Source organism: Stigmatopora argus, chromosome 13 (genome assembly GCF_051989625.1).
Source record: "Stigmatopora argus isolate UIUO_Sarg chromosome 13, RoL_Sarg_1.0, whole genome shotgun sequence".
In the NCBI taxonomy this organism is placed as follows: domain Eukaryota; kingdom Metazoa; phylum Chordata; class Actinopteri; order Syngnathiformes; family Syngnathidae; genus Stigmatopora; species Stigmatopora argus.
In genome coordinates, this window is record NC_135399.1 from 13,796,068 (window position 1) to 13,810,345 (window position 14,278).

Here is a 14,278-nt window from a genome sequence, read left to right on the forward strand (position 1 = left end):
GCACCCGAATTTTTTCCCAATGCGCCTAATTATTTTCCCAAGTTCCATCATGCCCAAATATTTTCTAATTTAGATGGGAAATAAGTACAAAAGATGAAGCAATTACAAATGAAATCTTTATATAATTTCTTCCAAAGAAAACAAAGCCCATCCAATCAATACCAATTAGAAAGTTTGCCGCCCCCACTCCCACCATAGGCGAGGGGCCGCGTTGCTACAGGCATTTTTTTTTTTAAACTATGACAGTAAACATGCTAGAGTTGGCTTTCCTGAAACTTTTGCATTGGAACAATATTTCTTCTGATAAAATAATACAAGAGCCCGGAAGCTAGTACAGAAAGCAAAGTCCTACGTCTACAGAGCTCGGCGGGCCGGCGGCATGCCGCCGGTGAACGCCGGAGCGCCATCATATAATGCAAATACGACAATGACAATAAACCACATGTTCATTTCGGATCGCCACACGCCAGACATTCTCACTGGAGAAAAATAATCGGACCAAATCAAGAGTTATTATGCACACGCTAGGAGAATCAGAACACTTTGACGCTACGCTTAGGAAATTGATTTGCTCTTTGACAGCTTGATCCCAAACCTTGGCATGTTTTTTTTTCCTTTTAAATTAATTTCTTTAGTTGTTTTTGCAGCCCAAATGGGAGAATTTCAATTAATCAGATGACCGGCCCGGCGGAAGCCCTGAACACAGCGGTGGGTTTCATTACCAAGTAGGTACCGAGTCCGATTTATTTATTTATCTTTAACATTAAAAAGCTCACACTACCCGGAATATAGAAATTTCACGCACACAGGTGACATTCAACATTCAAGTGCCAGTGTTTTTTTTTGTACTGTCTTTTGGTCAAGTTTTCTGAAACTTTCAAAGAATCACTTTTGAGGCTTACAAAAATAAATATTTGTCAGAAATGTTTAATAAATTACACAAAAACTAGCAGCAAAAGTAGAATCTAGAAATCTGTGCAAATGGCTAAATTTCCCACCCCCCAACTGCTAAATACCCCTGGTCCCAAATATCTATTTTTTTTCCTTTTTTTTTCTTTTTTTTTTAAACTTTGACGACCCATCCCCCTTTGTAAACAAGCTGCGTTTTTATTTATTTCTTTTTGTACCCCCGCCCCTCCAGCCACCGAGAATCTCCTCGCACCGTATTTGGAAGCCTAAGGACACATGAGCCAGACATCTATATAAAACTCTGTACTGATGTGCAATAAAACGAACGTTAGTAAAACTCGATGGGCACAAACGTGTGCGCGCCTCCATACGACGCGGCAAAATCAAGTAGCACCATTCGACCTCGGCTTCAACGCGCGATCAGTGCATCTGCGTTCATTTGCTAATTTTTTTATTTATTATAAAACATTTTCAAGGCACAACACCCCTGATGAGCACGCGCTGATGTGCAGACAGTACTTAAGATGCCCCCCCTCCTTTCCATCCAGTGCTTATACCAACGGCCACGCCCCTTTGCGCTAAAGCCCGCCTCCTCATCCTCCATTTGAATCGATCCCCTTTAAAGCAGAGGCGACGGACGTATTTTCTTTTTTTAAATCGGCCCTATGGAAGAACCGCCGCTTTAAAGCCGTGAACTGCGCCCCCTGGAAAAAAACGCAGCTTGAAAAAGAGAAAATGTTTAAGCCTACGACTCACGTGACCTTTCACCTTGACCAAAAAACATAACACTTGCACATGTGGATCGTCGCGGTGCGAAATTGGGTCGACGCTCGATCGGTGCCCCTCCCCGTGCGCTGGTCCTTTTAATGCAGCTCGCTATCATCACCATGGACGCAGGCCCTTTTTTTGTTTGGATGCGTGCGCAGAACAAAAAAAGTTTCTCTAAAAATTTTCTACATTGAAAATGTTTGTGTAAAAAAAAAAAGGAAAAAAAAAAGAAATAGAAAAAAAGGGGTGGAAAAATAAAAAAGCAGCCCACTTAATGCAGTTGCGTTCGGTAACGTGGTAGCTGCCGTAACACTGTCAAGTCAATTGAAATAAAGAAAGAAAACGGCGGAGTGACAAGTTCGTTCGACTTCAGCCATCGTCGGCACCGAACTGGCCGACGCTCATTTCCGTCGCAAAATCGAAAGGAGCCGGTCCAGGATAGAGTGAGCAAAATAAGAAATTAAAATACGGAGAATTCAGAGCGGTGCGGTGGGCCCGTCAGCTGTTTGCCAGAAAATTTCAAGTTCAAATGGAATCGTGACTCGGGGAGCCACAAAACACCAGTTTTTTTGCCAAGGTTTGATTACACACGAGCTCTCGCTTTTTTTTTCTTTTTCTTTTTTTTAAACCTTCCTAATATTTACCACCAAACTTAACCATCAAACCCAAAAATTTAGAGCTCTTGGCTGTTTTTCCATCTGGTGAAATGAGAACAGATTCCTCCCATTTGAAAAGGCAGAGAACGCGAACGTGCTTCACCCCGGGTCGTTAGCGCGGCCATTTTCGAGGAGTTCTCTTCTCCCCAGAAAATGCCGCTCGGATGCCGACGCGCTTCCGCGCACGCTGCTGCCGACTTTCCATAGCGTCACACCGCGCTCGTGTGATTGTTTAGAGACAAGCGCCTGGTCGAGAACTGGGCTTGCGTATGAACTGTGCGTCAGTGATGCTACACAGGGAGGGTGTTTATGGTCTGGCGGTTTTTTTTTGTATTTTTCGGGTGTTTTTTTTTTTTTAAACATGTGGTTTCCCATCAGGGTGGGTGGCATGGCAACCTACTCCTTTGTTGACTAATTGCCCCACCAGTCCACACTTCCTGAGTGACTGTAGTTTCCTCCGTAGCCGTCGTTGCCGTAGAAGTTGCCCCCGAAGCCTCCTGGAGGCAAAAACAGCCCGTTAGCTCCACGCAACGACTATTACAAAGTAGCCCTATATTCTAATACCACGAGATCGAAGTCACTGTTACGAGATAAGCCGTAACGTTACAGGAAAATTCAATTTTGTGGACACTTAAGCTAGCAACTTAGAGGTAAAAAGTCTTTGTTATCTCAATCAGCTTAAAATGACAAGAATAAAGTCTTGATACTATTTGCATAATATCACTAGCTCAACGTCTTTGACATTACATGAACCAGAGGTTTTTTGTTTTATTTATTCTTGTCGATGTTGTAAGGCGAACGCAAATCTGCTTTTGGCGATGAACGGCTTTGGTCTAAACACGTCAAAACCTCATTTTGGGGGCAAAACGGACGACTCGCCACATGACATACCTCCGCCGAAGCCTCGATTGCCTCCGTGTCCACCGGCGCTCCGGCCCGAGCGGTTCCCGCCGAAGCCTCCGGATCCTCCCGGTGTCTGTCGGTAGTCGCGGGCTCCGAAACCGCCAGAGAATCTAGGATGGTGGGAAACAGGGCTTTTTGGCATCTTTTCCGGCAGGTTGCGTCGGAGGCCGCCGCGCGTGTGATTTACCTCTTGGAACGACCGCGACTGCTGCTCTTATGCTGGTGCTCGTAGGCCAGGCTCTCCAGCCAGGAGGGCACCTCCTGCTTGGCCTCCACCAAAATGTCAAGCAAGTCTTTGGTTATGTTGCTGTTTTTGTCGTTAAAGAACGACGTGGCCAGACCTGCATAGGAAGCAAGTTAGGTCGAGCGTGCCCAAACGAGAGGCGCAAACAGAGTGGATTGGCACCGACCGAGGTTGCCCACACGTCCCGTACGGCCAATACGGTGAACGTATTCTTCAATGTCGCTGGGGAGGTCAAAGTTGATGACATGCTTGACATTGGAGATGTCCAGACCTCGTGCGGCCACCTGGAGAACAAAAATCATTTTGTTATTCGGTCAAGGACAGGGGACATCAATACAAAAGTTGTCATAACATTTTCAGAGCACCTTATTTAAGATCAACCTTATTTGAACATTAATATTTTCATGCAATTTGGATTTATGTACATTACCTCAAAATGGACCCTACAAATATATATATATTTTCCATTGTAAAATATGTGCAGGCAAAACTAATACTACACATCTACTAGTGGACCTCAAATAGGGACCGCAAAAAAATTCAAAAGAAAGGGAGAAATTCAATTGGTTCATTTTTAAGTGTATTTTTTTAAAAGAATAAATATTTTTATTATTTAGACTATATTTACTAGTTTTTCCCCCCGCAACTTACTAAGCAAAAAATACGGTACTTACGGCTGTGGCCACAAGGATGGGGCAGCGTCCTGAGCGGAACTGGTGCAGCGCCTCCTCTCGGTCTCTCTGTGAGCGATCGCCATGGATACTAGTGCAGGCGTAGCCCTCGTGATACAGGAAGTCCTCCAATGCATCTGCACCTTTTTTGGTCTCCACAAAAACCAGAGTCAGCGAGTCCTTGCCTGTAAGGATGGAGGGGCGGAAAAAAAACAAAAACAAAAAACATTCCAATTTGGTCCTTTTGTACTAGGAAACTGGTTCTTGTGGGTCATGACAAAAAGAAATCAAAATGACGAAATAGAAAAGACAAAAGGGCAGAGTAAAGAAAAACAAATTCCAAAAGACTCGATTTGGCAAAAAAAAGGGCCATCGGGAGAAAAGCCGAAAGGGGGGGTGGAGGGGGTCTTAATGATAGGAGAGGACTTTTGACTTCACATTTACAGCCAGCTCCTTCGCGAGAAAAAAAAAAACAAAAAAACAAGCTGCACTTTGTCTTTCCTCAAGCGTGAACACTCATCTTAACCCAAGCGGACAACCATCTTTCAACAACAGCTCACGCCATCACTTTGGAAATAAAAAGTGAGCATTATGTCGACTGGGGAGAAAGGGGGCAAATAAAATAAGAGGTGGGGGTGAGCTGTGGGATGTGATGTTTTTGGGGGGGACATTTTCACACTCACCTGGCTTTTCTGGGGCATCTGTCCCATTTTCCTGAACCTCATTGGGCATAACTAAGATATAAAAAACCAAAACCAGGCCAATGTCAGCCTGCGCGGTACACAGCGTTCAGATTTTATACAAACGGCCGACTTAAGACGGGGCACCGCGGAACGGACTCTTTGAGACTTTGGAATTCCGTGGGGGAGGGGGTATTGCGGGGCGAACGGCTTCTCTCACCTGTGGCGTTAAGCAGATCCAAGAGGAAGGACCTCTTGTCAGTATCCTCCACCCAGACAACTTTCTGGGTGATGTTTTCCGAGGTGGACCCCACTCGGCCGACGGCCAGGAAAATGTAATCCTCCAGGAAATCGCGTGCGAGAATCTTTACAAAAGAAACTGTCTTAGGGATTCCGATCATTTACTTTAGGGCGCTCATTAAATCATTTGCAGTGCTAGACATCCAAATTGACTATACGTCAAGAGCCAGTGCGTCAAAGGCACTAAAAGTGCAACACTTAAACATTTTGCTGCAGCTCATAAACATGAGTTAGGGAACGGAGATCTGGCTTTCACAAATTGTTATACAACTGTGCTGACCATTAATGTCTACATGAGTCCAAGCTCTGTTAAATGAGCAAAAAGAGCCACTTGCCCTATAAAGTGCTAACTGGCTTACAATTTGTACTCTGTATTTTTACCTGGATCTCCTTGGGGAAGGTGGCGCTAAACATCATCGTCTGACGGATGCCCTTAGGTGGCATACTGTCTTGCTCCACAATGCGTCGGATTTGTGGCTCGAAGCCCATGTCCAACATGCGATCAGCCTCATCGAGCACCAAGTAGCTACAAAATGGTTTAAAAACTTGCATTTAAAGGTTGCTTTCAGAAATGGTCCCAGTTTCAACATGCCATGGCGTTAACACTGACTTGCAGTAGTCCAGCCCGATCTTGCCCCTCTCCATCATGTCGACCAGGCGACCCGGAGTGGCGACCAGCAAGTGGCAGCCTCTCTCCAATTCCCTGATCTGCTGGCCAATGTCCGCGCCGCCGTACACCACGCAGGGGCGCACGCGAGAGCGGTAGGCAACCTAGAGCGGGATTCGCATTAGTATAGTCGTGAGAAGGCGCGCCGATTGTGGCGTGCGTTACTTAGAATGGCGCCGTGCTCACTTTTCTGGCCTCATCGTAGATCTGCAGGGCCAGCTCTCTGGTGGGAGCGAGGATCAGGGAGATCGGGTACTGCTTACGACGACCGTATCGGCCATTGTCCTATTGGGCGTGTAAAGGCGCAGGTCAGTATGGCATTTAGAGTATAAAACACTATGCGCTTTACCTGTCCGCTACTCTTGGCAGCCTGCAGAGCATCACCCGGCCCCTCCGTGTAGATTTGACTCAAGACGGGCAGCAGGAAAGCCGCGGTCTTTCCCGATCCTAAGATAAACCACACAATTAAGCCACGCGTTGAACGATATAGCCCGTCTCCGCTTGTACGATCGGAACAAATCTCACCAGTCTGGGCGCAAGCCATGAGGTCTCTCTTGGACTTGATAATAGGAATAGCGTGCTTCTGGACTGGAGTAGGACGCGTGTAGCGACTCAGGGCGATGTTGCCCATAATGATCTCACCCATCTCCACATCGTGGAACTACAGCAAGCGAATACTGTTAGTGACGCGGAAACACACGGCGCTGTTAGACAAAACTCACGCTTTCAATGTGGGGTGGGCAGTTGCTTCCGGTGGCTTCGACGGGAATATCATCATACTTCTCAAAATTGATACCCGTGTTGCTGGCGGAGAAGAGCTCACTGAAAGACGAGATGAACGAGTTGCAAAGTGAATCTCAAAAAAACAGACCGTTCAATTAGATAAGTGTGCGACTTACTGCTCTAGACGCTCGTTGGGAGCAGTAGGCTTGGACCAATCCTCATCTCTAGACTCTTCTGACCAACGGCTGTTTCCACCACTAGAAAAGCCGCCACGTTCGTACCTGACCAAGCAGGAAAGACACTCATTTAACCATACAGGGGTCATTTAACTCACCGGGCTGCCAGATATGATCAGATAGGAAAAATTAGAACGTTGACTCAAGGTAACAATATTCATTCACATCGCTCTGTTTAGAGCAAGTGGCATGTGTATCGAGTTATGCATTTCTTATTGTTCTTCCTGTCTCTCTCTCCAATACCCCTGTCTGCGGCTGCTGCCTTCCCATTTTGTGTGGAAAGCAGCTGAAGAGGACTTTAAAAAAATGCCTATCTGGATTCGACGGTTGTTTAAAATTGGGGTTCTTACCGTCCTCTTGAGCCTGCTCCGCGGTCATTAAAGAAGGTTGATTTTGATCTGTCATTACGACCACCAAAGCTGTTGTAGGAGTTGTCCCTGGATTGACCGCCCCAGTTGCCGCCGTCCTTTTGCTCGTAGCCGCCAAAACCTACAAGTGAGTGAATAAGAAGCCATCAGCTTCAAGACAGGTGTCTCCTGGAAATCTACTTTCGGTCCAACCGGTGGCACCCACTTATCGCCCAAGTAAACTTGAACGGTTACATGTAAAGCTCTACGTGTCTAAGTGTCGGTGGGACTATTTTGCTGATATGAGTCTAAAAACAGCATTGCCGTGAGATATTTTCTAAGGCAAGAAAGGGTTTCCCCACCTGCTGCTTAAAAAAAAAAATCATTTCTACCACGATCGTGGCGAGGGGGTCCTCGTCCTCCAAAGCCCCCGTTTGTGCGGATGTCGTGGTAGCCGTTCACAAATCCGTTGCTGCGCCCACCATCCCAACCAGCTGAATCTACGCAGAATAAAGAAAATATGCACGTGTAGTCTTGAAGATAACCTTAGTACTGATGTCTTGCATATATGTAGGTTAGGAGGCGAAACGCAAGTCTATTCTAGAGATGCAAAGAATGTTATAACACGCCAAAAAAAAGTTTTAGTCTAATTATTAAAGTGCTCATTCTCCACTGCATTTCCCCAAAGAGCTTTAATTAGTGGCAGCAGCACTAAAGCAGTAGCAAAGGAATTCTCTAAGGAATTTTGGCTTTCGCTTCGACGCCTGGCATTCGCTGTAGTTGTCAAACGCAAACAAATGTCACTCAACATGTTGCCGCTAACGTAAAAACAGTTTTTGTTTCGAATGCATTTGCGGGCGGCAACTTCTCTCGCTGCAATTCAGAAGAATCCGTGAGAAGGTATCTTGCAACGAAATGATTCATACAACAAAAAGGAGACTGCTAATAACTCGGGTGGATTTCCTCATAGTTCCTTCAACAAGCTTGCAACTTGAAAGAAAAGGTTTCACATCGAGAAACCATTCCTGTTGGTTCACTTTGGAACGCAAGGTTTGAGTTGGGCACATGATTAGCCCAAGCAAGAGCTTTTAAATTCAAAGTAGACTGAGCCGCTCGTACCCTGTTCTCAATGGCACCGACAATTTGGGAATTGTTAAAACCATAATTTGGCCAATAACTACATGTATCACCAGAGTGAAATGGGCTTTTTTGTTATCAGCGGTTTCCTTGATAAAAGGCCAACAATTCAGCATTTGGAGAGCTCAGCGAAGTCACCATTGAACAACTGGACAAGAGTAGTGATTAGACTCAGGCACTTTTGCTGACTGTGGTCATGCTGTGTGTACCTGTTTCATCAACAAGACTTGAAGAGAACTGCCACAATCAGTGGCGGAACAAAGGTCTACCCAGTATACACTTTTGCATTAGGATTGGAAAATATTCCACGTCCTTTTTCCAAACCAGAGTACCCGTACCTCACAACTCAAAAGACAATCAATAGCTTTTCGTTACATGTCCCCGAAATAATTTTACTTTGGCTTGTACACAACATTTTTTTCCTCCCTAAACTCGGAGGTAAATGGCAAAGGATCCTGGTTTAACTAAATACGTACTAAACTAAAAACTACTAGTGGCAGTGGAATTAGCATTTCAAAACTATTGCTAGCAGCTGATTTACTATTTGGTGTCACAGTAGCCAAAACATGCAAATGACAACCTGTGGAATAATCGTTTCCATGAACCAAAATACTAAATCTCTGACAACACCACGGCCTACGGAATCAAAAGGTCATGCCAGGGTGTACCGCAAATCTTTCTCCAGCCCCCAGTGTAGGGATGGTTAAGGGCAAGGGGCTCTTGAGGAGCCAGTCTTGGGTAACCTGAGCAAAGGTAGGGGAAGCAAGCTATAAAAAGACTCACGTGGCACTAGCCACTCCTGTAATATGAGCGAGGGGGGCCTATGCTCGCCACTAAAAATGAACAATCTCAGGGCCATCCCATTAAAATCTGTCTTTAAACCCTTCTTCAGCAAGTAACAGAGGTTGTGGATAGTTGGGGAATTACTACCGCCTATGGTCCTACGGGCCATACTCAAAGACCCCGTGCGAACACGGTGCTCACGCTCACCAAATTTGCTGGAGGAAAGCATGATGGCCAGGGTAGGGGAAAAAGTCACTTTTCCCCCTAAATGATTGCGAAGGGTCGATGAAGTGTTGCGAATGCCTCGACACATTTCAAATATAAATCGATACTCTCCTAATTCTGTCACTGAATATTGCCACCTGCTGGACATAAAAAAACAAGGGGAACCCCGTTTGCTAAATACGCAGTACAATTTCCAAGAACAATTGCCAATACATTTTAGGACTTATTTTAAACTCAAGGAAGACAATTCATTGAAATGACAGTGTATACCTTTCAAATAGTCAATGAACATGCCTTTATTTTCAGTTTCCTACTCCAAAGTCAAAATCACCCAATATCAAAATTACACTGGTTGATGTTTCTATGTGGCCCAGAACAGCAAATTGTCAAATTTTAATCCAATGTATCAGGGAAAATTGCATTTCCTTTATTATTGCTAAGCTAGAACAGGGGAAACCGGATAAGGAGGTGGTGTATATGAAGGTTACCACGAGAACTCACCATTTTTGGGACCCTCTTTGTTCCTCAAGTGAGGTGGAATGTAACGTCCTGGGGAAAGAGCAGTCGATGTTACAAGTTTTAAGAGGAAAGGAAGAAAATTAGACGACATGGTAGATCAGGGACATTCGGCTAACCCACAGGTCACATCCCCCAATACCAAATAGTCGCCGCAGTTCGGTTGCATAAAAGCAGACAAAAGTTGATATTAAACCAATACTTACTGCCAGTGCCTCCGCCTTGTCCCTCAACTGAGTTCAAGTCTAGGCCAGCAAGCTGCAGAGAAAACAAAAGTGAATCTCAACAGTGTTCATCACTAGTAGACGACCAATCCAACACATTCAAACCCAATGGCAAAAAAAAATAGTTGAAAGCTACAATTTGACTCCATCTGGCTAGTAATACAGAGTTCAGCAGGAGTAAACAATCATTCCAACTGAAGTCGGACAGTTGGCAACAAATTAATGAACGTTGGTGCGAATTTAACATGTTATCTTATATGGAGATGCAACAATTAGTGACTCAGAAAATCAATCAAAATTTTCTTTTAATTTCAGTTGTAATGTCAGCCATTGAAACACTGCCAGGAGTCGACATCGGGAGCTAAGTTAAGGATCTGCGCAGTAGTAGTAGTCAGGACCATTCACTCGCCAAAGGTAATCGACTGCCATTGACGGCAATGGACGTCCAATTCATTTATTGCCCATTGTGACTAATAGGCAATATGAGACATTCAATCCATTTTGAATGACTCACCGAAATTGGCTGGTAGTAAATGCTGAAAACTCGAGTTTAACCATTTAGAGGGCACTCATCTAACTCATTGGTTGACATTGAAGGTTATGGATGTCTAATCCATCATATTGAAAGACAGCCAATAGAGTTTAAATTAATCGGACGGCTGTAAACGTCCATGATTTAATCGGGAGACGTACATCGAAACCAGGAAACGCCACGAAGTCGCAGTATCGCAACACATACTCCAATTAGCCTTACGTTAACATTAAAGATATTCAGTGTTTGCTTTTAGAACTCCCGTTAACGCTGCTGTTTTTTTCCCTTCTGCGCCACGTTTCAGATTGAGAAGGCCCGACGTTAGCTAACCTGCTCCGCCGGCCGGTACATGTTCGCCCTACCTTCAGAAAAAAAATTGAACAGTAAATGAACGCCTGATCGTTTACGAATGTGAAGTGGGGCGCTCCCGAAGTCAAACGAGACGGCTACGGAGTCGAATTTGATGGTAAATTGGAGTAGACGGCTCGTCTGACGGCATCCGCCATCACAGCCTTCTCCCGAGAGCGACATCGCCGCCTCCATTTTGGCCGTCGCCATAGCTTTAGCAAGAGCTAGCAACGAGGCTCGACGCCAGACGCGCTTGACGGCAAATCGCGATGTTTTAAGGCACAAAATCACAAGGAGACACTACAACAACACACTTACCTGCTGATCTAGACCGTGTGGATTATCAATGACCACATGACTCATAACTAGAGAGGAGTGGGAGATTATGTTCTCAGAAGAAATTATTTTTTTTTCTTTGTTAGCGCGACCGGGCTACGGTGCAACTTTGTTTCCTGATGTTTTAGGGCGGATCTGGTTTCAAGAGTCGACGAAAAGACAAAAAAAGACGTTCGCTTAAAAATAAATAAAAAGCCGACGCTTTTGTTAGGTCTAAACTTGAGTTTGGAAAAAAAGCGGCTGCTGTTGCTGCTGCCGGCGGGGTTGACCGTGCTGGAATGAGACGCTGCTCGTTCAGGTAACGCGAGATATCATCGGCGTGGCTTCTTGGCAGAAGGGAAATATCGCGAGACTTGAACGAGTCATCAGGGTTGTGTAATTCAAGCGAAAAACAAAAAAACGATGTGAGTAATCGCTGACAAGAAAAAGCGATTAAAAAATAATTAGAAAATGTTCACAATTTCACAATCTATGAACCAAGATAATGCAAAAATATTTTGTTGTTCTTTTCCCCATATATTATTGTGATTATACGGGAAGAGAGAATGACAGTCAACGCCAATGCGGTACTGCATGTTCCATAAAGGCTGCTAATTAGTATATGACCATAAATCCAATTAAAAAAAAATCATCCGCAATCGGCGAATAATAAAGTGTGTGGATACTATGCAATATGTACTTTTCGAGATCTAGTAGTTTCATTTGCTCATTTGGTGCCATCCCGATTGGACGTCTAGCCCAGTCAATGGCATCCATAGAGTGAATAGCAATTCCTTTAACACGTATAAAAAACCCTTTTACAAATGGTTGGCGAAAGATGAAAGTTCTCAATAAAAGCTCTTACCTTATCAAACACGGTGACTGCATTTCCCACAAGCCCTTTCGCAGAATCCTCCGGAAAATAACCCCGGCTCGTGCCTATCACTTCCTCTTTCCGTCAACGGAGTTTAGGTAGGACAACTCTCATACAACTGTCGTCTTTAAATCTGTTTCAACCCACGATTTTATTGAATCATCCGCCACAAACGAACATCTCAAAAGATGCTTTACGTGTCTGCAAAGCGATCTGCTAGATTATTTTGGAAGCATAACCCATAAATTGAATGTATTTCAACGCTATGTGTGGCTCTGAGATGACATGGCGTAGCTGTATGCCGATCGATCTTATAGTATAATAAAAGTGTATAATGTTCCGCCCGGTGTTAAATCGAAAGTGTTGTAAAAAGGTGACATTTTTCCAAGTTGGCAATTAAGTTGATATGTGACAAGGGGACTAGGGTTGTTGTGTTATAAGACCGCTAGCTAGCTAGCTAACTTGCTTACTCCGTCCGATCCATACGACTTACTGGTCTTTGGGTTTTCAGTCCACGATGGGACGTGTGATCAGGGGTCAGAGAAAAGGCGCGGGCTCCGTGTTCAAAGCCCACGTCAAGCACAGGAAGGGGGCCGCTAAACTCCGCCACATTGACTTTGCCGAACGCCACGGTTACATCAAGGGAATCGTCAAGGTAAGTCTTGGAATCTTCTATTTTCTCTGGGGAACTTAACCCGACGATTCCCACCCTCTCTCTCTCCTAGGACATCATCCACGATCCTGGCCGTGGTGCCCCCTTGGCCAAAGTGGCTTTCCGCGACCCGTACCGCTTCAAGAAGAGGACCGAACTCTTCATCGCTGCCGAGGGCATCCACACGGGACAGTTCATCTACTGCGGCAAGAAAGGTACCCAGCAGGGAGTTCTCCCTGAAAATAATTAGTAAAAATCCTTCTCATTTTATATCGGCAATCCCGCTTTCCCTTCCAGCTCAACTGAACATCGGCAATGTCCTCCCCGTGGGCACCATGCCCGAGGGAACCATCATCTGCTGCCTGGAGGAGAAGCCCGGCGACCGCGGCAAGCTGGCGCGCGCCTCGGGCAACTACGCCACCGTCATCTCGCACAACCCGGAGACCAAAAAATCCAGAGTCAAGCTGCCGTCCGGCTCCAAGAAGGTCATCTCTTCGGCCAACAGAGCCGTTGTTGGTGAGGAAACGGCAAAATCCCTCCTCCGCCGACTCTCCTGCTTTTGTCTAAACGCACGTTCCTGGCAGGCGTGGTGGCGGGAGGCGGTCGTATCGACAAGCCCATCCTGAAGGCGGGTCGCGCCTACCACAAGTACAAGGCCAAGAGGAACTGCTGGCCTCGCGTCAGAGGCGTGGCCATGAACGTAAGAAGCGGCTCGACGCCGACCCTCCGCCGAAGCGGCGCCGGCTGTCTTTTAACGCCTTTTCCCCATTTCAGCCGGTGGAGCATCCCTTCGGAGGTGGTAATCACCAGCATATTGGCAAGCCTTCCACCATCAGGAGGGACGCGCCGGCCGGTCGCAAAGTGGGTCTCATCGCCGCCCGACGTACTGGAAGGCTGCGCGGAACCAAGACCGTGCAGGAGAAGGAGAACTGAGTTGTTCATAATAAAATACAAAGTGGAAAGAAAAAAAACTTGCTTATTTTTCTTGGGATTCAAATGTCAAGATCGCTTTTTCATATTAAACATAACTCAATGGAGATATTGGCTTGCTCTATCTTTCATAGCTTATTTTCTGTAGATTTTTAGTCTATCAAGCAATGTTGTCTGCTATTGGCAATGCAAGAGGTCCAATTTTATTTGACTGGGAGGTGCATATGCAATCTTCAATTTTGCAGCCAGTCCACTCAGCTTCAATGAAGTGGGTATCGATCGCTGACTGGCAAGCAATGACTTACTAAATATACTACAGAACCAAATCTGGATTGTTACTTCAGGTCATAAGTTATGACCTGAAGTAACAATCCAGATGTTTTTTTCTATACATGTGTGTGTGTGTGTGTGTGTGTGTGTGTGTGTATATATATATATATATATATATATATATATATATAGGCTAAAAGCTCATTTAAATTAAATTTAAAACATGCTTTAGTTATGACTCATAACTAAAGCATGTCTAAGTATATTTTAGATCATGTAAAAATGTTCTATATTTACACTGTCACTACACTTAATTTCAGTTGTATTTAATTTTTTTTGTATACATGAAAAATCAAGCATCAAGGGCT

General features: G+C 45.0%; 2 protein-coding genes across 4 annotated transcripts; one reads left to right on the forward strand and one right to left on the reverse strand.

Annotated features, from left to right (window-relative positions):
• Nucleotides 1-102: 102 nt before the first annotated feature.
• ddx3xa (DEAD-box helicase 3 X-linked a) lies at nt 103-11,513 on the reverse strand. 3 transcript variants are annotated; one of them, XM_077616846.1, is made up of 19 exons: nt 11,188-11,513; nt 9,972-10,023; nt 9,751-9,798; nt 7,497-7,604; nt 7,108-7,246; nt 6,698-6,802; nt 6,521-6,620; nt 6,324-6,459; nt 6,148-6,245; nt 5,985-6,083; nt 5,742-5,902; nt 5,513-5,657; nt 5,052-5,196; nt 4,835-4,885; nt 4,155-4,336; nt 3,647-3,764; nt 3,424-3,577; nt 3,225-3,346; nt 103-2,830 (listed from the first exon to the last, which is right to left on the reverse strand). In XM_077616846.1, exons 1-19 carry the CDS (start codon nt 11,230-11,232, stop codon nt 2,745-2,747), a joined length of 2,094 nt encoding a protein of 697 aa, XP_077472972.1. In that variant the 5' UTR covers nt 11,233-11,513; the 3' UTR covers nt 103-2,744. The 3 variants fall into 3 exon arrangements, with proteins under 3 accessions (XP_077472972.1, XP_077472974.1, XP_077472973.1); XM_077616848.1 differs by lacking the exon at nt 7,497-7,604; XM_077616847.1 differs by lacking the exon at nt 4,835-4,885.
• Nucleotides 11,514-12,031: 518 nt separating this feature from the next.
• rpl8 (ribosomal protein L8) lies at nt 12,032-13,747 on the forward strand. Its single transcript, XM_077616850.1, has 6 exons — nt 12,032-12,156; nt 12,570-12,713; nt 12,784-12,925; nt 13,008-13,226; nt 13,295-13,410; nt 13,485-13,747. The coding sequence occupies exons 2-6, from the start codon at nt 12,576-12,578 to the stop codon at nt 13,641-13,643; spliced, it is 774 nt and encodes a 257-aa protein (XP_077472976.1). The 5' UTR covers nt 12,032-12,156; nt 12,570-12,575; the 3' UTR covers nt 13,644-13,747.
• Nucleotides 13,748-14,278: the final 531 nt, after the last annotated feature.

What these genes read in the sequence shown, in the direction of transcription:
- ddx3xa (XM_077616846.1), bottom strand. Translation starts at nt 11,232, where the DNA reads ATGAGTCATGTGGTCATTGATAATCCACACGGTCTAGATCAGCAG. An exon ending in GCCCACCCCACATTGAAAGC is followed by an intron (nt 6,460 to 6,520) that starts GTGAGTTTTGTC and finishes CGCTTGCTGTAG; the next exon opens with TTCCACGATGTGGAGATGGG. An exon ending in CATGGCTTGCGCCCAGACTG is followed by an intron (nt 6,246 to 6,323) that starts GTGAGATTTGTT and finishes GGTTTATCTTAG; the next exon opens with GATCGGGAAAGACCGCGGCT.
- rpl8 (XM_077616850.1), top strand. Translation starts at nt 12,576, where the DNA reads ATGGGACGTGTGATCAGGGGTCAGAGAAAAGGCGCGGGCTCCGTGTTC. An exon ending in ACATCAAGGGAATCGTCAAG is followed by an intron (nt 12,714 to 12,783) that starts GTAAGTCTTGGA and finishes TCTCTCTCCTAG; the next exon opens with GACATCATCCACGATCCTGG. An exon ending in GGCCAACAGAGCCGTTGTTG is followed by an intron (nt 13,227 to 13,294) that starts GTGAGGAAACGG and finishes CGTTCCTGGCAG; the next exon opens with GCGTGGTGGCGGGAGGCGGT.